General features: G+C 36.4%; 1 protein-coding gene across 4 annotated transcripts in view; it reads right to left on the bottom strand.

The window, feature by feature from the left end:
• Cntn1 (contactin 1) overlaps positions 1-23,769 on the bottom strand; it is a 373,034-nt gene that overhangs the window by 141,451 nt on the left and 207,814 nt on the right. For all 4 annotated transcript variants that reach the window (XM_063254557.1, XM_013159444.3, XM_063254558.1 and 1 more), the window contains 2 exons: positions 10,647-10,790; positions 9,148-9,180 (listed from right to left, as the gene is read on the bottom strand). In XM_063254557.1, coding sequence (XP_063110627.1) covers positions 9,148-9,180; positions 10,647-10,707 — 94 coding nt within the window. In that variant the 5' untranslated portion in view covers positions 10,708-10,790. The remainder of the gene's footprint in view (positions 1-9,147; positions 9,181-10,646; positions 10,791-23,769) is intronic.

Raw genomic sequence — 23,769 nt, 5'->3', positions numbered from 1 at the left:
TGGAGGCAACTTGAGACTATACTCAAAAGTGAAATAAATCAGATTCACACCTGTAAATATCATATTGTTTCCCTAGTATAATAAATAATAATAATATACTGGGAGTAATAAGTTCCAAAATGTACAATAGATATTGTAATAATGAAAGGGAAAGAAAGTGCTCAAAAGGAAAGAATCAATTTGTAGTTATACACATATAACTGTATGATTAAGTGTGCAAGGTAGATAACTATACCACTAATTCACTGCTAGCTCATCAAAAAGAATAGTTTGTTCTGTCACTGTTTGATTTCTGTTCATTTTTTATGCTTTGATTTTATGACTTGACAACTACTTCTAAGATAACAATATGTAACATACTAACTAACATTGATTTCTTACTGTTATTTTTTGAAATTCTGTAGTATTTCTACCCTTTTTTTCTGTTTTGCTTTTTTAAGAACAAAAGATCTGAGAAAGTTTTTGGATCATCTGATGAATATGTTAATAGGTGTTTAGGAGCCTTAATCAAACCTATGAATTGGCCTGGAAAGAAGTGATATTCCTAGGTCAAACATTGACTCCTAGTGAGAAATGAGTGGCATTTCACGTTGCCAGTATATTTGGAGATGAATATCCTACTGTTAACTTTAAAACCCAGAAGAGAGAGAGAGAGAGAGCATGGGGAACACATGGAGCCAGGTAGTCCCTATTCAAGATCCCTACTGGTATGCCAACCAAACAGGATATTGGAATAGAAAATGTTTTCAAACATGAATCCTTGGAGGCCTAAGGAGGATAAGAACTAAAACCATCAATTATTTAAAATTGTAAACTATTAATCAGGAAAAAGATGAATACCTCCTGAGCATAAAATGGTTGAAATTACCTTTAAGAGTCTGTCCCTGTATAGGGAGCAGCTTCAGTGGCAATCAGCTGTGGCTTTCAAACAACCAAGGCCATTAAGACAGCAACACGCCTGCATGGCTGGCTATTCCAGTAAGATAAATAGCCTGTTTCCTTTCTTAAAAAAGTCTTTGCTTTCACAGGAGTAAAAGAGTTTTTCCCTTCTGGTTCTTATTTCAAGAAACTGCTGCTAATTTATGACCTATAAGAAAAGTTCTGACTAGTCTATTTATAGTTACAAACCTAAACATAAAAGAGTTATTACAGTTCAACTTGGCCAATAACATCTAACAATGCATTATCCAATTTTAAAATAATTGTTCTGCATGTTTATGGTCATCCCTCTGCCTGTTTAATGCATGTTAATAACCAGTTATGATACCTGCATCTGTTCTTGGTTTCCTAAAACATTGAAGCCCGAATAAAACAATCAGTTTCACCTGGTGATTTATCAATAGTTTTCATAATTTTCTTTGGAGAACATTTATGAGTTTTGAAAAACAAATTACCCCAAACAATTATTTGTATTGTTTTGATATGTTCGGCATGAGATTTTGAATATGAACCTCAACACCTCCACCAATATACTTCCTGAGTTCATTGTTCTATTAACTCAAAAAGCGTGCCTCGTTCCAGGGAAAATACCTTTCTAGGATAATACAGTGCAAGACTGAGCAAAGGATCTATTAATTCAGTCATTATACTTATCCTAAAGGAAACTAAGCCCTTTATTACTTCTTTTCTACAACCATGGGGAAGCTTACATGGCAATTTTGATGCCTTCAGAAGAATCATGAAATTAATTGGTCCAAGAAACCAGTAGAAATTTTATTTAGGAAAGAACTAAGTAGAAGCTAAAGATGGCAGATCAGTAGGCAGCAAAATACAGAGCTTCCCTGAGAGAAACAACTCAGATACCAGAATAAATCATCCTGGACAGGACCAGACCGAGGGAGATGGATCCTCTCGATCCATGGAGAAACTAAAGGGAAGAGAGCTGGTCAAACACTCAATCGCACGGCTACCATCAAAGGAGCACAGATTCATGGCCGGGGCGCTCTTGCTGGAGTTGCCTAAACTCGCAATCGCAGTGGGCTCTCTACCAGAGCCACAGTCAGGCTGAAGTCAGGGGTTGGCAAGCCCAACAGAGAATGGACACATCATGGAGACCTGCACTAACCTGTGGTGTGTGCTCGGAATAAGACCCTCCCACAGGAAAGGGGCGACCAACTGGACGACATGTTAGAATCAAGCAGTATGGGCCAGAAATAGGAATGGCAGTGACTTCACTTGGTTGCTCCCTGCCCAGAGCAGGTTGGTGGGATCTACTTGGCCTTCATCATGCCCCTGGCCAAGACAAAGTGAATTGACCCAAACTGATTCTGTAGGCGGGGCACACACCAACGTGGTGAAGGGTCCTGTGGGTTGACAGGCTTGGAGGGGAGGGACCAGCATATGTCACCCCTGTTCGCACCTCAGTGACCAACTGCAAACTGGAGAGAGACGAATTCTCTAGCCAGCATGCTTCAGAAGAACAATAGCCAACAAAGAAAGGAACTGGGATCTCCTCTATTCACTGGTATGGAAGAAACCAAAAGCATGACAAGAGAAAGAAATTTTAAAAAGCCCCCAGTCCCCAAGCCCCAACCCTGAGAATATTGTTCCAGAAGAGGTAAACATAACAGAGATTCAGGGCAGCAAACATGCAATATCAGACATGGCATCAGCAGCACAAAGAGATATCTTTGAGACCTCATAGATGAGCTCAAAACTGAAATATTAATTCAAGTAAGGTAAGATAAGAGGAGATTAATAAAAGAAATGCTAAGCACATCTCAAGAAGATACAGATGGAAGAATGAACACAAAAAATGGAGAGAGCCATTTGATGAAGGATATAAAGAAAATTCAGAATATATGAAACAGATTCAAAGAGATTACCAGGAAATTAAAAACTCCGTCAAAAGCTGGAAAAATTGCCTCACAGAAACTAGAGATACATTAACAAAACTTGAAGATAGATTTGCAATGTCTGATGATGAAAAGAAAGCTCTCAAAACAGGCAGTAATAATACAAAGGCTAGAAGAGGACAAGAGAATCTATAACTTAAGAATAAAAAATATGAGTGGAGAAATAAGGGTAAATACAAAGACTATTCACAGATATAATTAAGGAAAACTTCCCAAGCATAGGAAAAGGAAATGAAATTCAGATGTATGAGATATACAGAACTCCAGCCACCTACAACCAAAACAGAGCTACCCCAGACATATAATAAAGATCCCAGAAGTTCATTACAAGAACAAATTATTAAAAAACCATCAGAGAAAAGAAACAGATAACCTATAAAGGAAAACCCATCCAAATCACAGCAGACTTCTCAACACAAACCATCAAATCAAGAATAGCTTGGAGTGAAGTACTCAAGCCCTGAAGAGAATAACCTCCAACCCAGATTGATGTACCCTGAAAAACTGTTTCTCAAAAGTAATGGGGAACAAGATGCTTCCATAACAAAGAAGAACTGAGGGAATTTGTGACTACCAATCCAACCCTATAAAAAGTACTGAAGGACTTTCTAGAGAAAGAGGAAAAAAAAAAAAAACACCAGGGTTTCAGGAACAGTGGCAAGAGGCCTCAATGAATAGGGCAGACAATGGAATGAAGGAGAACAGTAGACAACCAATGGCAGAAAAATAGCATAGCAGAAATGAGGCAGTGAAGATTGATTATAATCTCTAATATAGATGGCCTTGCTACACTAATAAAAAGAAACACAGGCAGAGTAGGCCAGCAGGTAGGGTCCACTGAGATGCTCTGTATAGGAAATATAATTAACCTGAAAGAGGACTTATGGACCTAAAATCAAATATGAGAAAACAGTGCTCTATGTGACAGGGAACCAGAGAGATATAGTGGCAACTCGACCAGCATCTGCAGATAGGTTGGAAGGACATGATACTTTCTTTTGTGCAGTAGAGAACTAATTAGCTGTAATGAAGGGAACCTTGAGGCTTTTGTAGGTAAAGGAATACAACTTGAGATCAAGTCCCAAGAATGAGAAGGTTCAAAACCACTTAGGTAAATAGCAGGTTGCCCCCATCCAATCTAAAAACTGAGGGAGTTGGTGGGATCCAAAATGCGCAGTGCACCCTGGGGGAGTGAAAGGAGAGAAGGCAGAGGATACTGTTAATAGTGTATCAGGATTTAAAATCCACATCACTCTCACTGCTCTGTTTAGGTGGATTATATTCTGTTCCAGTTCATCTACTTGTACTAGATTTGAGGGCACAGACAGCTATCCCGAAAATAGCAGGATATAATGTGGCAAACATTCTTAATTTCCTATTAACTTAATTTGAAACCCTGTATAACTTACACTGTCTTATTGTGACTGATCTTATTTGAATCTGGTTTGTTAGATTATTGTTTTGTATTCACTGATTTTATTCAAATCTATTATAATTGATAGTATCAAGTCTGAGAGTATAGGCAACTATACTGAAAATGACAAGATTCAGTAGGACACCCACTCTGGCTTGATTGTTACCTGCTTTTGAAGTCTTATAATGACTCCAATGTTTTGTTTTTATTAATATTGTTATGTACTGCTGTATTCAATTATACTACGCTTGGTGACATAGACAATTCTATTGAAGAGAATAAGAGACATCACAGTAACCGTGATAGATCATCTTGTATAGCAGTATTATTTGACTTTTTCATTTCATGTTTTTCTAGGAATTTGTTTTGTTCTGTCTTGCTTTGTTTTGTTTTTCTCTCTAATACAGAAAGGATAGATACACATGTAGAGACTCACACATGCATAGAACTTGTAAACAGTCTATGACAACTGATTATGTAATTCATGATGCAATGAACAACCACTTGGAAGAAAAAGAGACACTACAGTACCCAGTGCTGACTCTGTAGCATCATGATGTGAAACCCAGCAGTACTATTATTCTTTGTTCAGAGTGATTTTAGTCTGTTTTGTTTTGTTTAATTTCAACATACATGAAGGTATGGACAACTATTTTGAAAAGAATGAGAGACACTATAATAGCCATTGTTGACTTCCCTATTGTTTGGTCTTGAAGACCTAAAATGCCTGCATCATCCTGTTCTGATCAGTTTTATGCTATGTTGATTTATATGAATTCACTGTATGTGAAGACATGGATAACTATTTGGAAGAAAACAAGAGGCAATATGATAGATAGTGAAGATCTCTGATTGTCTTGCTTTGAAATTATGTCTCATATTTCTTTCTTATGTACTGTTTTGTTGTGCTTCATTTTACCCTCTTTAAAATAAAAAAAAAAAGGTCTTCCGGGAGAACATGGCGGACAGATAACAGCAACTACCGGAGGCTCTCTGAAAGACTCGGCTCAGAAGCCAGGAATGGTGCGGACTAAGGGGACATAAGCAGGTGGAGATATGCTCTGCTGACTCAGGAACGAACTGGGCTGAGAGAAACCAACTTGGAATGCAGTCCTGGTGCTAAAACAGGAACAGAAAAGTCTCGGTGTGGAGGCTGGACCCCGCGCCATTGTAAGCCGCGATTTGGGTTTCCCGCCGCGCGGCGGCTGGCTGCCTCTATAGCGGCTCAGCAAGGAGAGAGACGCGCAGAAGCTCTGAGAACGGCAATCTGCGAACAGCAGGGAGGCCTGCACTGACTTGTGGTGAGGTGAGTGAGAGAAGCTGACACTCTACCACAGTTTGACTCCAGCGGAGGACTTTCTGGGCCTGAGCAGTCCTGCGGGAGCAGGGCGCAGTGGCGACTCCAGCCACACATCCCCCTCTCGGGCGGGATTGGTGAAAAGTGCCTGGCCTGCGTGACGCTGCCGGCGGACCTGGTAGGCTGTCCCAACCCAGATCCCAGAGCCTGATGGTGGCCGGGAGGGGAGACGCGTAGGCTGCCTGGTCCGTAACTCCCTGGTGCGCAGCGGTGAGCGGGAACACCTAACTGGCGCAATTCGATCAGGCTGTGGCTGACTGGGAGAGAAGCTGGGCCTCTTATATAAGCTTGCATATATAAGGAACAGAGAAGAAGAGGCAGCATGGGAAGAGGCAGTAACAAGAAAGGCTCCTTGGCCCCCAATTCTGAGAAACAGGCAATAGCAGACACCGCACCAATATACATAAGGCACCATATAGAGAGCCTCATAGACCAATTCAGGAATGAAGTTATCAATGACCTGAAGCTAGAAGTATGCAGAATAGTTAGAGAAATGCTAAGTACCACCCAAGAAAAAACAGGTGGTGGAATGGAAGAACAGAAAAAAAGGGGAGAATTGTTTGATGGAGAAAACAGAGAAACTATAGAATACGTGAAGCAGGTTCAAAGGGACTACCAAGATACTAAGAAGTCTATAGAAGACTGGCATAACAGCTTGAAAGAAACTAAGGACAGACTATCTGAACTGGAGGGCAGACTTGTAATATGGGAGAATGAAATGAAAAACTTCTTAAAAATAACAAAGAAACAAACAGCAATAATACAAAGACAAGAAGATGATAAGAGGATCCATAACTTAAGGATTAAGAACATAAAAGAAGAAGTAGGGACACAAACAAGTGAACTACAAAAGCTACTCACAGAAATAATCCAGGAGAATTTTCCTAATTTAGCAAAAGGTAAAGATACTCAGATGTATGAGGCATACAGGACCCCAGCTACCTACAACCCAAACAGAGCAACACCCAGGCATATAATAATAAAAATTCCAGAAATTCAATACAAGAACAGAATATTAAAAGCTGTCAGAGACAAGAAACAGACCACTTACAAGGGAACACCCATCAGAATTACAGCAGATTTCTCTGCACAAACCATCAAATCACGAAGAGCGTGGGGGGAAATAATTCAAGCTTTGAAAGATAATAATCTCCAGCCAAGATTGAGATATCCTGCACAACTGTCCCTGGAAATTGATGGAAAAACAAGGTGCTTCCAGGATAAAGAGGAACTGGGGGAATTTGCAACCACCAATTCAACTCTACAGAGAGTATTGCAGGATATTCTAAAAAAAGAAAAATACAGAGAATCCAGAAATAATGGCAGAGAGGCCACAACGAATGGAGCAGAGAACAAAATGAAGAAGACAAACTGACAGCTACTGACAGAAAAAGAGCTCAACAGAAATGAGGCAGAGAAGATTGGATGATAGGAACAGCTATTTTGGAGAAAATGACATCTTAATAGGTAATACTGATTTAGTATCATCCTGTTTTGAAGTCTCATCTAGCTTTTGTCCTTCTGTCTCCAATGGTCTAAATAGGTTGTATCTTACTGGATTTTATTATGTACGATAGTATAAGCAAAAACCTTGTAAAGACAAGGAGATTATACAGAAACCATTATTCATTTTCTGTTAGTCGATTCTAAATACTCTGTAACGCTGTCATTCTCTTGAATGGTTTTACATTGTTTTGATATACTTAATGCTACAGTATACGAAGTTGTACTCAAGGATTTCAAAGAAAGACAATATGGTAACTACTTTTAGGTTAGGATTATCTGGTGGTGAAACACTATTCTGCTTAAATGGTTATGTTTTGATCTGCGCTGTTTCGTTGTTATGCCCTCTTTTATCTCAATCTCCACTCCATTATTTACTTTTTTATCTTTATCCTTTTAATTAAAGGAAAAAAATAGCAGGATATATTATAGTAACCCACTTTGAATTTTCATTACCTTGATTTAAAGCCCTGTATTACTCTCACCATCTGGTTTTTAACTGATGTTCCCCTATTCTGTTTTGCTGGATAGTATCAGGTTCGAAAGTTTAGGCATCAGCTGTGAAGATAATGAGATTCATTATGACGCCCATTCTTGTTGACTTTTATCTACTTTTGAAGACCTACAATGTCTCCAATGTTTTGGTTTTGTTGGTTTTATTCTTTACTGTTTTGTTCAATTGTATTATAACTAACGATATAGGCAATTCTATTAGAGATAGTGGGAGGCATTATAGTAACCATTGTTGATCACCTTGTATTATGTTTTTACATTATCTATTATGTCCACCCTTTTGACTTGACCGATTCTGTTCTGTTAGGTCACATTTGGTTTTACTCTCTTCCAAAAAAGTAATAAGAACCGTGGGAGCAATGAAACCCAAAATGTGTAATAGTCATGGTACAAAAGAGAGGAAAAGAAAGTGCTCCAAACTATATAACTGCATGTATATTTAAGTGTATAAGATAGAAAATGATATCACAGAGTTTTATTGGATCAATGAACAGAACTGTTTGCAGTATCGTTGATGGAATGTCCACTTTACAAGCTTTAATTTTGTGACTTGAACAATTATTTATAAGATGACAATATGTAATCCATTAACTAGTGATTTCCTACTGTTCATTTTTTTTTCTGTAAATCTGTATAACTTGTACCCTTTCCCTGCTTTTTTTTTCTTTTCTCCTTAAATAAAATTAAAAAAAAATAAAAATAAAAATAAAAGAAAGAGACTAGAATTTTTTTGAAAAATAAATTTCCATGTCCCACTGGATATTATGTAGTGGTTTTTATGTTACCAGTTTTACTGTGTTCATTGAGTACATATTATATCATTCACTGTGCTGTAAGTTTTCATGTCAGTCTTTCTTTAGCCTTCTAAACAATCTTGTGTTTTTTATATATTGAAAAGCTGAACCTCCTAGAAGTTGAAAATTTATACAAATCACAAGATCATCTACTGAGTACCAGGCTGGAGATACAAATATAAGCCAGTCTTATTCTAGACCCTGTATTTTTTTCAGTATACCATTCTGCCTCATTTTCTGAAAGAACTTTTCAGTAGTCAAAGTAGATTGTCAATTAACATGACTGTACACTATAGTTAATGTATATGAAATAATGAAATGTGAGACATCTGTACATTCTTAGTTGAAGTGAATCTTACAGTTCCAACTTTAGTTTTCCCTCCTGTAGTGAGAAAAGAAGCTTTCAAAAGTAAGTTAGATATTGACAGTATTTATAATATTGCTTTGAAATTTACTTGCATAGCATTGTTACAAAACACAAAATGAATATACAGACCACACTGAATATTTTGTGCTGGCCACAGTGCCACTTCAGTAATCAAACAAGTTGTCTTATGATCTCAAAACAAACAAATGAACAAAAATACTCACAAAATTTCTAAGTGATCTAGCATTAATTATTCACCTTTAAGTTTACGGAGGCAATAGCATAAAGCAGAAAATAAAATACGATCTAAAATATTTCAAAGATATACACTTGCAATTACTTACCCCCATGACCAAATCTTCTGTGCCAGGTAAACTCTAAATATAAAAAAAAAAAAAATTGATTCTAAAACAAGTGTTTGAGTTGTGGTTTCAAACATTTCTCAAATGAGAATCTAATCAATATAGTAGCACTGGCTCCTCACTGTTAAGGCTGAAGTATCCTCACATCTGCCCAAAGATTTATATTTCATAGATGGCGACCTAAAGTTTTCAGTCAATAAAATTATTATGAATTTTTGGTAATAGTAATATATTTTTGTTTCACCTCATTCATAAAAATAAGGCTTCACCACAATAACAGCCAGAATTTTTCATTATATTTACAATATATATATATATATATAATTCATATATATATATATATATATATATATATATATGTAATGACTGTGTCTAAAAACATATATATATATACATATGGATGCTGATAAAATTTAAGTACTAATGAAATCATTATGTTTTGGAAACTAGATTCAACGTAATAAACTTTACTACTCAAAATAAAATATTATTTTTATTTCCCTGAAAATAAATTCTATGGACTCTTTCTCAGGTTCATCATAAAGTGGCCAGCAGAGAATGATATAAAACAGTATGAGATGTGTATCGCCAAACGAGACAGCAATTTAAGAAGTACTTACAGAGCTAAGGTTCTTGATTAATATATTAGAAAACCTGATAGAAAACATGCTATGTTCAAGTAAAAATACAACATACATTCTCTCAAAGGAATTATCTCTAATGCTTCATATTTCTCTTTGAAAGAAATATATTCTCTTTGAAATATATTAAAATATATAAAAATATATAATATATTTTAATATATTAAAATATATTAAAATCATTTCATTACTCTTATCATACACACATCATACACACATTAAACATGGCTTTCCTAAGATTCATTAAACTGTTGAAAGATATGTAAGATTCAATAGTGTGTTTGAACCAGTTGTAATACTCTTAAGATGTTATTATTAATTTTAAAGAATTTTATGAATCAATTGTTAAACACGGCAAAAGTTAAAAATATATTTTATCAATAACTATATGAAGAACAAATGGAACATGTGTTTAAAATTCATTACTTCTTAATTTCTTTTTTTAAAGCACATTTTACTATTACTTACTGAATTTACTTTAGCTTACGTATCTGGATAGTGAAAATGTTATATAGTAGGAAGCTGTGGCGCATTAAATTATGTTAAGTTGAAACTGACTGTCCCACCAAGGCTAACACCAGGAATAGTTCCCCATTCAAATTTTCAACCTTCACTGGCACATTTCTATGTGAGGACTATATCTTATGAGGAGTTTTCTAACTAAAAGTCAAAAATTTTAAATTGGGACAAACCTTAAAATATAAAATCTGTTTAGTTTTATGATTAAAATGTCAAAAGGAATCATCACTTCTAACATCATACAACAGACGTAATGAAAGGGAAATCACACTAATTATGTTGACATAACTTACAGAGATGAGACAAAGGATGTTTCCTTACCTCCTAGGCAGCTTGTGAATAATACAATCACAAAATGACTGACCAGCAACCACATTTTCATCTTCTGTTTAGAAGCCACTCAGTTCAATTGTTTTAAAGGGAGAAATAAGCTTTACTTTATGGCTGTTGGATGATATGAAACACCTGCATCAAGAAAAGAAGAGGAGAGAAAAAGGGAGGAGAAGGAGGGGAGCAGAGGGGAGGGGAAGGGAAGGGAGGGGAGGAAGTCAAGGAAAAATAAAGGGAAAGAGAATGAAAAGGAGAAGGGAAAAGGTTCATCATTTGAGGCCAAAAACATTATCATTTCTGCTTTGCTTTATATTTTTTGTTTACAGAAAAAGTTCTAGCATATTCAAATGCCCTGTAAGCACCACACTGTAAGGATTTGGTACCCTAGAGCTTCAGTAGACATGGCAGTGTCCACAGGCTCAGATCATGAGCAAGCTCAGTTGGTGTATGTTCGGGGCTTTTTTCCTTAACCGCTGACTTTAACAACCCCTTCTACAAACAGCACAATCAGCAACATTCCAGTATTAGTCACTTTACTTGAAGACTAAACTTAAGTGCTGGTAGATTCATTTAAAGGTAAGTACTTTGTATAAGCACCTTCTAAAGAATCAGATGTTATTACATAAAGGTGATACACAGTGTTGGTGGCTGGTGGAAATGTTTTTCCAGAAATTCTATTTTAATGTTAAAACATAATGATATAAAAATATTTATTCTCCTCTTGCCTTCACTTTTTTATGTAATTATTCAATAAAAGGTACCAACAAAAAGCAGCCTAGATTTTGTGAGGTCAAGTATTTAAAAACTGGAGAACCCTACTTAAAGACAGGAAGACAAAATTACTAACATAAGTTATGAATCCACATAGCAATCTAATTAAAATATTTTGTTCTGGCAAATTTTGCCAAAACACATGAACATGTGATTGCTGAAATTTCACCCAAAGTCTTGGAGGAACCTCAAGCAAGAAAGGAACTACAGAGCTGAAGCCTCATCGTCTTCATGGGAAATGTATCTGTGACTAAACCAACAGAAGTGAGGAATCAGGCCGGCATCTGCCCACAATTAAGAAGCTTCCAGATAACAGAAACACAGATAAATACACAAGTTAGTGTAATGAGATAGTGATTTCAACTTGTAAGCTATTCACATCTGTCAAGGTTTATGTTGGTGGTGCCCAGGCCCCAAGATTTTGCATTATGCATTTATGATTGGTTCGTTGTCTAGCACTTGGATTGGGGCTGTGAGTGCTACACTGGTCTAGGAGTGGAGCCAGGATGTAATGTCATGGCAGGAAGAAGGTGTGTCTCTTTCTCTTGCTGGTTTTGGCTTGCTGTTTGCAGCTACCATGAATTGTGGCCCTGCCATGCTACCCTGCCTTGGAGCCAACTGCGTATGGACTGAAACCTCCAAAAACTGTAAGAAATAAATCTTTCCTTTCCCAACTTTGAGCATCAGGTATTTTGTCTCGATGACTAAAAAGTAACTAAGGCAGAATTTGGTATCAAGGAGTGGGGCCACTGCCATGACTATACCTGACCATGTGTTTTGAGAGGCTTTGGAAATGGCTTGTGGGCAGAGTTTGTAAAGGTTTGGACATGTTGACCACATGCATAGAGCTGGAGCAGCTTAGGCTGTTCTATAGCAGAGATTCTGTTCAGAGCTCAGGAGACCAGAAGGCTGATAGAAAGCCTGATGCTAAAGACCAGGCTTGGGAGGTTTCTGATGGGAAGAAGGACTGCATTGGTTGTTGGACCCCCCACAGTGTGTGTTATGGCTTAGCAGAAAGTTTGTCTGCATTTTGCTCATGCCCAGAGACTTTGCCTAAGACTGAGACAAAAGGCAATGGACTGATTCATCTGGAAAAGGAAATTTCAAGGCAGTCAAATGTTGAGGCTGTGCATGGCTATTGTCGGGGACTTTTAGCCAGTTTTACGTTGTAAATCAAATGCAAAGAGCCCAGCAGGATAATTTTACAATACTGTGAGTTTGGCCATAAGGAAAACTCCAGTAAAGCTTCGGATTATAAAGTTTTGTAAAGTTCAAACTGAGATTTTGATTGCTGAGAAGAAACAGAGAGATAAGAAAGATGGCACTGGGGCATCCCAGGAAGCAGGGTCTCCACCCTTTGCAGCCTCAAAATGGCAAAACTGAAAGAATTTTCTGAGAGGAGAAAGCTGCAGAGCACCATGCTCCAGAATAGCAATGGAGGCCACATGAGGTTCCAGAATAGTGGCAACATAGAGAAGCTTTTCTTTACAATCAGGTTCATAGAGCCCAACAATCCAGGCAATCAACCCCTACAAACATTGGTGCCATCCACGTGGTGCTGATTTTAGGTACAAGGAAAATGCAGAAATTCTGAGGGTAAGATGGCTTCCACCTTAATTACAAAGGGCCTGGGAGGCCAAGCAGTGTGCCCCTGAGAGGGCAATTTGTAAAGAGGTAAAGATGAAGCCAAAGGTGCAGTGGAGATCCCAGAAGTTTGGAAAAGCCAGAAAAGTGGGTGACACAAGGAAAGCTGCAAAAAGGGAGCAGAGAGGATTTAAGAGAAAAGTTGTGGTAGCTGAAATTGCCCAAGCCTTTTTGGAGCTTGCAACCAGATTGCTTCAAATGCTGAGATGGAACTCTAGAACTTAATGTTCGCCCTCCTGGATGTTGGACTTGCTTTGTTGCCAATGCTTTGTACTCCCATGTTTGTAACTTTTGGAATCATAATGTTTATCTTGTGCCTTTGTATTTCAGAAATGTTTAACCTTGTTTCATTTGTACAGGGGGTTACAGTTAATGAGTTTGCCATAGATCTTGGAGGAGACTTGGGACTTGGACTTTTCAACAATGCTGGAACTGTTAGGACTTTGGCAGCTCTTGGAGATGGACTAAATGTCTTTTGTATAAAAGATGTACATGAGTCTAGGGGTGGAATGTCATGGTTTATGTCGGTAGCCCCCAGGTCTCATGTCTTTGCATTGTGCATTTGTGATTGGTTCATTGTCTAGTGCTTGGATTGGGGCTGTGAGTGCTACACTGGCCTAGGGGTGGAGCCAGGATGTAATGTAATGGTAGGAAGAATGCGTGTGTGTGTCTCTCTCTCTCTTGCCAGTTTCGGCTTGCTATTTGCAGCTGCCATTAACTGTGGCCCTGCCATGCCACCCTGCCTTGGAGTCAACTGAGTAGGGACTGAAACCTCCAAAAACTGTAAGAAATAAAGTTTTCCTTTCCCAAATTCGGGCATCAGGTATTTTGTCTCAGTGACAAGTAAAAAGTAACTAAGACAACACTGTAAAAGAGTTAAGCATTACAATTGGAAGCATTGTAAAATACAGCAGGGGAGGTATGGGGCTGGTTGTGGTAGGCAGGGCATGTGGTTTTTAGGTACTATACTTTAAGACAAGTCATTTGATTACTTTGAAACTCAATTTTTTTACTGAAACTCCTTGAGAATAAGATATTTCAATGCATTAGAAAAATTTCTTCAATAGAATCCAAGCACAGTGTCAACTGGAAAAGATCAAACCATGTTTTCAGAGATTATATAAGAGTACAGCAGAATTAAGTATAAAAAATACAAAAAAGCAATTAAGCAATTCTAAAAGAAGAATGCTTAGTGCTGTAGTGTTCCATATGGAAATAGATATTATTCAAAAAATTCCTACTGATTATTTGCATTGTATTGGTATGTTAAAGAAAAATATGAGATCCCTTGTATTTTAATTACGTTGAACTTTGAGAATATGTCTATTCTTGATGTTCAAGAAACATAAGTCTATGCCAAGGCTGCTCAAAATGTTTGTTTATAATACATAAACTAAATTAAAACCTTTTTCTTCTCAGTATATTGATTACTCTGCAGTGAATAAATCATGTATTCCTAAAAAAAAGCCTGAATTCTTGTAGAAAATGCAGAGGAAATGAGTTAAATTATCAATAGGAAATATGTATAATATCACTGCAAAATGTAATCAACAGATGACTTTAGTCAAGATTAACTTTTGAACAATATCATTCTTAGACACATCTGAGAAAGTAGTAACTGTATATCAACCAGAATTATATTAATTTAAAATTCTTATTTAAAATTCTTGGAATTTAAAATTCTTATTTGATTAAATTTTTATCGTCAGGCAGGACAGGCAAGAAAAAAACACCAAATTGTTTTTAAAAGGTGAAGAATGAAGAACAATCTTCAAGAGGCAGAAAAATCAATTAAATGATCTGAAGAACTGTTTAGCTTTTTATTTCAATCATTTATGTTGTCAGTAGTATGTAAATATGTCCTAAATGCAAATTATTCATTTAGATGTGTACAGCTTGGTTATATCTTTCTAAGCTTTGTCACTTACAAAGAAAGGTAGACTTGAACCCTTTGTCTTTTGGCTTCTAATTTTTCTGCTGGGTTATGCACAAAAAAGAGGATAAGCTTCATTAATGAAAAGTTAAAGAAAAAAATAAAATTATATCAAAATGTTGGCAATACAAGTTAGTTTTTAAAGATTAACTTAGACAAATATATATAGAGACATTTACAGATTACCAAGCATGTGCAGTTTAATGGCAACCGTAATTATTGGATTTTAAATAGTTCTAATTTATTTACTAATAAATTAACATAATTTGAGTACTCTATATGATTGTCACAGATATTCAGGTTTAAGAGCAAGGTATGTTCCTGCAGTTTTGGTAGCCAGAAGAGGAACCAGCACTGCCCAGAAAGAAAGAAAAATGGAGGAATAGAGGTGAAGAATAAAGAACAATGTGTGTGAACATGTCCTTCAGATTCTTCATTTCGTGGAGCGTATCTGTACTGTTTGATCTATTTACCCATTAATTCTATGTATAGAATGGATAAGTGGGGTGAGTCTAAATAAAGGATTAGTGATACCCGCACAGAGCAAGTGATTTTAGGAAACTGAAAATAAAATGTAGAGGAATTTTTCTCAGTCAAGGATGTTATTTAACACTTTCTTCTCAGATAACAATCACAGTATGTGGGAATTTGTGCCAACACATCATCAAAATAGAACAAGGGAAGCCAGGCAAATCTTGTCTGAATGTTACTCCACCATTTTAGTGTTTGAATTTGGGCAAGTGGCTTTATCTCTGGCCTTCATTTCCCTTTCATAGGAAATGTGAAAGGAATGCCAATTCCATAGGAGTACTGTGAGTATAGGGTTAGTCATGTAAAAAATGTTCACTGTGAAATTGTTCAATAACTATTAATTTATTACTGTTGGTCATAGCCTCATCAGGGTGCTTAGGGAGGAATAGAGAGAGGCAGAGATAGAGACAGAGACAGAGTTCACTGCACTCATAAATTAAAGAAAGACAAATTTAATTTGGCTCTTTTTTTTTTTTTTTTAGCTTCATCTATAGTTGGCCTGCCCCAAGAAGCGGAAGGCTAAAAGAGGAACCCCAGGGGATCACCCGACAAAGTCAGGCCCTTACCTCTCTTACCACGCCTCTCCTCCAAACTGTAGCTAATAGCTCATTTAGCTATAACACCTCCACCACCTGCCATTTAATCACCTTCCAAAAAGCCAGCTCGGGAGTATAATGAGGTTCATGGGGGACATCTAGATATAATTCATAATAATGCATAACATATAATTCATAACATATCTATCAATCTACTTATAAAATAGAGATGATATGTAAAACAAATGAATCACCTTTATGAAACAAAGCACTTGCCATAAATGAACTGAAATTTCTTTAGTTTTCTTAAATGAAAATAAAAAGATAACAGTAGGTAATAGAAAATGTAACACTGAGGCTTTGCCCCTGATTACTTTGAGTTATCCATGTTATACTTAAAAAGGATGTTCTAAGTATCAATATTTTAAAGCCTTTTTAGATAACAATATTAAGTATTTCTGGAAGTCTCTGTCTTGCAGTTGGAACACGCCCACTCTGATGAGAATGCAAAGTTTTTCATGTTTTGAGCTTCTGTGCTATTTCTACATAGTATATATACTATTTCTTCCTTCACTTGAAAACATTGCCTATTTCAGTAGGACAGAAATTAATTAAAATTAAACCCATTAATTTTATTTAATAGGTTTCTTGGTAGTTGGATATAAAAACATCTTTCCCATCTTGATCACACATTTGCTGTCTACTGGTGATATGCTTCATTGTGTCAACTGTTGTTCCATCATTTGTAATTGCCTGATCACATCCCTCAGCAGCAGGGTAGAGAAGGTAGTCTATACTTGTGAGTGGGAAAGAATTCCGTTTTGTGTTTCTCTTGAGAGAGACCACGCAGGAAGCCACAGCCAACACCCTCACCTTCTAGACCTGGCAGAACTGCAGCAAAGGAAAACAAATAAATCTGACAAAGACGTGCATTTACAGGGCAGATTCACTTCTTCCCAACAGCAGAAATAACAGAATGGCCAGAAGCAAGAACCTGAGGTCATTCTATGCTGGCCAGTTCCTGGAATCCCTTGGCCTTCTAAAGCCTTGTAGCTCTAATATTCCAAGGTCAAAGCAGATGTGAGGCACTGCCGTGGGATGTTGCATCTCAACCCATTTGAGCTCACCAGCCTCTACTGGCTGACAAATCATTGGCATATACTAGCACTGAAGTAATGTCCAGGGGAATTCTGCTTTTTCTTTTCTCCACTATTCTTTGGTAAATTCCATACTAAAGTGTTAAACAGTACTTCACAATATAAGAGTATAACAGGTTCTCTTTCATTCATCCCATGTTTATTTATCTTTATTCCCTCTTTCCTTTAGACAATTCTAAGATTCTCAATTGAGAAATTTGGCCCATATCCTGATATACACTCCTGTAATACACACATAATACCAGCTAGTTCTTTTGTTCTCATGCAAAATAGCCCAAATAAATTATTTAAAAGTGCATCAACAGTATACTAGGAAGCATTTTTGTTATAAACAATTATTTACAAGGGATTTAGTACTACTATATAATAAGCAAGACACATTGCTCAAAACACTCACACTCCTTTCTCTTTTGCTTTCACAGACACCCACAAAGAGACAAGACCTGGAAAGAAGACTGCCAGATGGAAGGGCTCATTAATTTACACTGAGAGCTTGAAGCCTTCCTGAGCTGTAATCTTCCCCACCCTCACGTTTGGTGATATTCCTTTGCAGAACGCCCATGTCCAGTTCAAAAGCTTCATTTCTGCCACACTCCTTCTGAGGCTGTGTCCTAAGCCATTTGCTTTCATGCCTCTGCAAAGGCTCAGGATGTTAACAGCTGCCCTGCTGAACATGGTATCTGTGTGTCCTGCACATAAAAGAGCAGGCGTTCATTCGGCTTCTTCTGCCTCAAAGCACATAGAATTTCCTAATGCCTTTTGACAAGAGACCTATCCATGTGGAGATGTTGAGACTGATGCTTTTGGAACTCCTCTGAGCTTCTGTTCAGGTTAAGAGATATACCACAGGCAAGGTCTCCTCTTGAGAGACCAGATAGAATCCTTGTCAGTCTGCCTTTTACATAAAAGAGAAGAATTGCTGACTGTAGCTCACAGTAACAGTACTTAAACTAAGGAGTCACTTATATTTAAATAATGTAGGCCCATAGTCCTAGAAACAAGAGAATTTTCTTTTAAATGGACTTTGATTCATTTTTGAGTATATGATGTGTATATGCACCAACTCCACATGATGAATGTATTTATTACGTGTCACAAACATGGACTAATAAAAAAAGAGGGCAATAAGTCTTTAAAAGCAAAATTTTTTAATAATCATTTACTTTTGAAACACATATAAAGGGATATCAATAAACATTTGTGAAATTTAATCATTGTCACATTTGTGAGTCCTATTCTAAATCCCAACAGTATTACTTCATTTTCTTGGAATACACAACAAATTAATCACACAAAGGTAAATAAATTATAATATTTGTTTATTCATTCCACATGTTTTTCAAAAGCTAGCATATCCAGAGTTTTTGTAGGAGCAGTGTAAGAGATACATATTCAGTGAGGAATTTCTAAATCATCAAGGACCATCTCATTCCTTTTTTTATATATATTATACATTACATACCATGATGCCTTACACATTGAAGATATTCAGGGAATATCTGTTGAATAAGCTTATTGAGTAGTTAGTAACCAAAAACCATTGAAAGAAGATCCACTTGAATAGGAGGAAGCAGTAACAGTGAATCCACAATGTGGGAAACAAAGATCACATTCAAATAACACTAAAAAATTTACCATGGGCAGAGAGTACTCACATAGGAGCATTTAAAAGATTAGTGGGAAGAGCTGTGTATCCAAACTATAAACCATAAAGGTCATGGATTTAACTTTTGGTTTCTTCCAAAGGCAATTAGTTGCTGCTGAATGGTTCTGCAAGAAAATGTCACCATAATATTTAATCCTAAGTGCTTTAGGTTATGACAGCTCTGTTGTGCATGTTCCTTTTAAAGGCTTCATCACTAAAACAGACACTGGGGACAATCCGTAAGTCCTGTATCCTGATGCCTGCAGATACAAGGTTTCAGGTTTATATTGATACCATAGTCTCGAGATAGACAGGGAGTTTTACCCCTTTGTAGTTCTATTTGTATCAAATGCTAATTAAATTCTCAATAGGGCAAAACTGAATAAATATCTACTGTCATATAAATTATAGAAGACAGATCAGCAAAAACTGAAGTCTAAAAGGATTTAATAATTTGTAACAATATCTTTTATTATTTTCTCTTAAAACTTTGCATTATGTCAAATCCAAGTCTCATCAATCAATAAATACTTATTAAGTATTGAAAAGGTTTGTGTAAGCCTCAGCTGTTACAAGTAAAGGCAAATTCTCAAGTTTCACAGATTTGGACTATAGTTAAGTAAAAGCCTCAGAGACATCTTAGTAAATCTGCCTTGGGATGCCTACTGCCAAGAGAAGCTCTTACATTAATTAACAATATAGTAACTACTGTAGATTTCCCACTGCCTTCTCACTCTCTTGATTCATTTTATCATTCTATTCCCCTTAAAATTAAATTTTTAAAAAATGATTTTAAAAAATTACCATAGAATGGTTTGTACTGTCATTGTTTGATTATCTACTTTTTATGCTTTGATTTTGTGACTTGAGCAACTACTACATAACAATATGTAATTTATCAGCTAGTGATTTCTTAGTTTTTTTTTTTTTTTGAAATTCTGTATTATTTCTACCCTTTTTTCTGTTTTGCTTTTTTCTCTAAATAAAAATAAAGTTACATTAGGGAATATATTTCCAGATCTCTAGTTAACAGTAAAAAATTCAACTGCATTTTCAGGAAGTATAACTAACTCCTTGTATTCTCTGGTTTAAGGTTTTTCATTGATATAACTTCATTTCATAATTTATTCAAAAGATATTTGTTGAGCCCTTTTTGTGTTAGGTACTATAGTAGGCCACAGAAATAAAAAGATCAATTAAAGTATAATGATTTAAATAATTAGGTTTCCCCACACACTCATACACACACATACACACAAATCTCTCAATAATTCAGGTGATCATAAATATTTTGAAATAATGAAACTTAAATTTAAAGATGAGCCAGAAGTTGGTATTTTAACACCAATCACTATATATACCATCCAGGTTTTTTCCTGTCCACATTAAGGTCTAATATCTAGTCAATGAAGACCAGTAATTCCATTTATTGTCCTACTTACTTCTCATGAACCAATTAAAGAATCTCCTCCTATAAATTTATTTAATGAACAAAAGGGAAGTTAATTTCCTGATATCACATTAAAGGTTATAAAGGATAATCTGAGAAGGAATTCTCAACAGCTTTAACTTTTGACAACCCCAGTTGAAATCTCTCAAGGAATTTCAATAGAAAGTCCCCATGCACCAAACACTTGGTACTCAGGCCTTTGAAGAGTCCATTCTGTGAGTGATTTTTTTTTCTTGAGTCAGGGACAGGGATCTTTCCCTTCTTCTGCATCTTTAAATTCTTCTACCTTGTTGTTTGTGGAGAGCTGCCCATCCTAACACATTCATTCTTTTCTGTGTATTACTAAACTTCTGAAGTGATCCCATAGTCACTTTACTGAGCCCTGCAAAGCTCTGCTTCCTTCTCTGAGTAAGGAATTTTATTTAATAAAATACTTTTCATTCTTTCCTGTTTCAGCAATAGAAATATGAAAATAGAAATTTCTGGAAACCACAAAAGCAAATGCACACAGCTAAGGCTGTTTGTTTGCTTTTAGTTTATTGACTACTTTTTTGTATAGTCCTAATCTTAATCCAGAACACTTAAACAAAGTAAAATTACAAATCATACCGTGACTTTTTCACATTTCCTAAACATCACAGGTAACGAATGGTGATTACAGACTTGAGTTATGCTTCCAATATTGCCTTTAAACACTTAAAATACTGCTTTCTAAAAGTTAAACTGACATACAATGGAGTCCTTTTTCAATGCATAAGTTACTTTCATATGTTTCTATAAAAAATTAGTAACTGAATTTTGAGGCTGTGAATAGTTTTTAAAATATAGATATATACATATGTGGAAACTGATAGTGCTATTACAGTTGAGTTCAAACTTTTAAAAAGTTTATCAAAGAATAAGAACATTTAGACTATCACAAAGTAACATTAATCAAGATATAAATAAGACTACCTACCATGTATCACTAGAATTTGAATTCATAGTTTTTGTTTTTTTATGAGCTCAAATTCTCTTTTATAATGTAAGTGAAGCTATGAAACATCTCTTTAAATACAGAGGTTCTTTGTTTAATGATCTACTTGTTCAATGACTGTTTGAACTTACAACCCAAGACGTGGAATTAGAGTCTGTCTTTTTTTTTCATGTATACTTCTGTAAGTCTTCCTTATAGATCCTTGGTGTCTTTTTCTTATGCACATCTTATTTACAAACTAATATAACTTTTGCTAATTGTACTGTACAGTACAGTATTGTAGTTTTATATCTTGCTATAATCACAATACTGCTTGTAAAGTTGTGAAAATAAAATCAAAGTCATCAAATTGAAGTTTTCTTTGACCATTTCTTTATTCTGAATATTATAATGTACACAATATGTACAATTTCTCATTTAATGACCTGGATGCAGAAACAGGAGTTGGTCATTAAACAAGGAATGTCTGCAATGCAAACCTATACGCAGGATTTGAAAGACCGATACATTTGAGGGAGTTCAGCGAATCCCATATCAAAATATAATGCTTTGGTATGCATATTGCCTTCAACTGAGATCACTTGGGGAATAGTGAGTGCAGGCAAAAGTGTTCTCAGTGCTCTCTTATCTGCTTGAAGATGGATCCCAAAAAAGACTCAGCTGTCATCAGTACCTTCCCAGGAAACTTACTGATCAGGAAAATTACAAATTCACTTACTGTCTACTCCATTGCCAGCATCTCCCCTTTCCCTCCTATAAAGAGAGCATATAAGCTTCTACCTCACTGGGTTGGAGTATTCATATATTTTTTAAAAAATTTTTTTTTCATATATTAAAAAAACTACAGGACAATATCCTTAACAAACACAGTCACAGAAATTTCAACAAAATACTAGCAAATCAACTTCTCAGAACATGGTAGAATGATGAGCAGTAGACAAACAGCCTCTCTGAGATTTGGTGTCCAGACACTGCAATATAGCACTGTGAGGAGAAGGATGGAGGTGGGTCCTAGGACACAGGAAGGGTCTGAAGCTAGAACTGGAGCCCCTGGGGAGAGTAAAGAGAGAGACTTCGATGAAGAAGGAGGTAATGGCAGGCACTGCTTCCTCCTGGACTCACTGCTTGGGAGGGGCTGATTAAACCTGCAGACACATGGGTGATTGGTGAGTAGCTATTTTGGATAAGGACCAACTGAGCTCAGAATTCAGAGCAACTGTTGGATCCATATAATAGCTCCCAGGGTGTAGAAGACCCATTCTTGACCAGTTCATCACATGTACAGAAAAAAAGGAAAGGAGAAAAGACATTCCATTCTCTGGAGGAGCTCCAGTCTTCGCCTTTGGTTTGGACATCGTCTCCTGGCTTCCAGTGTAGACCTTTCAGCTTTCCACTGTAAACATTTCAGCCTTCTGTCACAGACCCATTAGCCTGCTGGTATGGACTTGCACTGGACACTGGGGTGAACTCAAGAAGTTGGATTGAATCCTTCAGCCTCCAGTGTACAGACACCCTCTGAACATTTCCTCATCCAACTCTGTGGCTGACCATCGTAAGCCAATCTTGTCATTTCTTATATATTTGCATATCTTATGTTATATATGTTTTCTCTAGTAAAACCCTGACTAATACAGGAGCTGAATTCAAGTCAGTAGGAAGTCAGGGAGCAGAGTTCAAGTTATCAGGAAGACAAGTTCAAGCCAGAGAGAGTTCAGACTACTGCAGGCTAGATGGGTCTAGTTCAGCCTCACAGTTAGAAGTCAGCCTGAACTTTATTGCAACTAAAGTTGCAGGCTTGTTAGGATTATCCACTAAGCTGCTAAAAAGTTACAACTGGTTTCTGGGATTAATCAATTCAGATCTGGACACTGCCCACATTGTCTACCAGTGACAACAGAGACACACCCTGAAGTGAACATTTTTTTCTATCTTCTTGTTTTTTTTTCTTTATTGTTTGCTCCTGATTTTATGAGTCTGAACATGGTTTCTAGTGATTTTCTTGTTGCTATTTATTCTGTTGTTTTTAATTCTTCCTTCTCTCTTTCCCTCCTGTCTTCTTCACCTGTTTCCCAAAGTTTGCATGATCTTCCTTTGTCAATCAGCCTTCTTCTTATCTCTTTGTCTTCTTCTATTTCTCCATTTTTTCCCCAACCCCTTTTGAATTTTCTCCACTGCGGGCCAAAGTTACTATATTGTGGCCTTATTTACTGCATACAACTTTTGGCTCACTTTAAAAATTTTGTTATGTAACCACAAATCTAGTTCATACAGTTGATGTCATAGTTATTGCTAATTGTACTAGTTTAGTCAAAGTGACATAGTTGTTCTTCTTGGTATACCAAGACTGAGATTGCCTACTGGTCACAAAAAATACTTTAGGCAATATTTTAACAATTGTTACTCTCCTATTATCTTGTTTTGAAATGTTGAGGCCTTTTCACTTTAAAATAACATTTAAAAACTACTGTAGG

This window comes from Cavia porcellus, unplaced genomic scaffold (assembly GCF_034190915.1).
Source record: "Cavia porcellus strain 051 isolate PalLab524CR breed Dunkin Hartley unplaced genomic scaffold, mCavPor4.1 scaffold_8, whole genome shotgun sequence".
Taxonomy (NCBI): domain Eukaryota; kingdom Metazoa; phylum Chordata; class Mammalia; order Rodentia; family Caviidae; genus Cavia; species Cavia porcellus.
The sequence above is the reverse complement of the archived record's forward strand: the minus strand, read 5'-3'. Positions and strand labels throughout refer to the sequence as shown.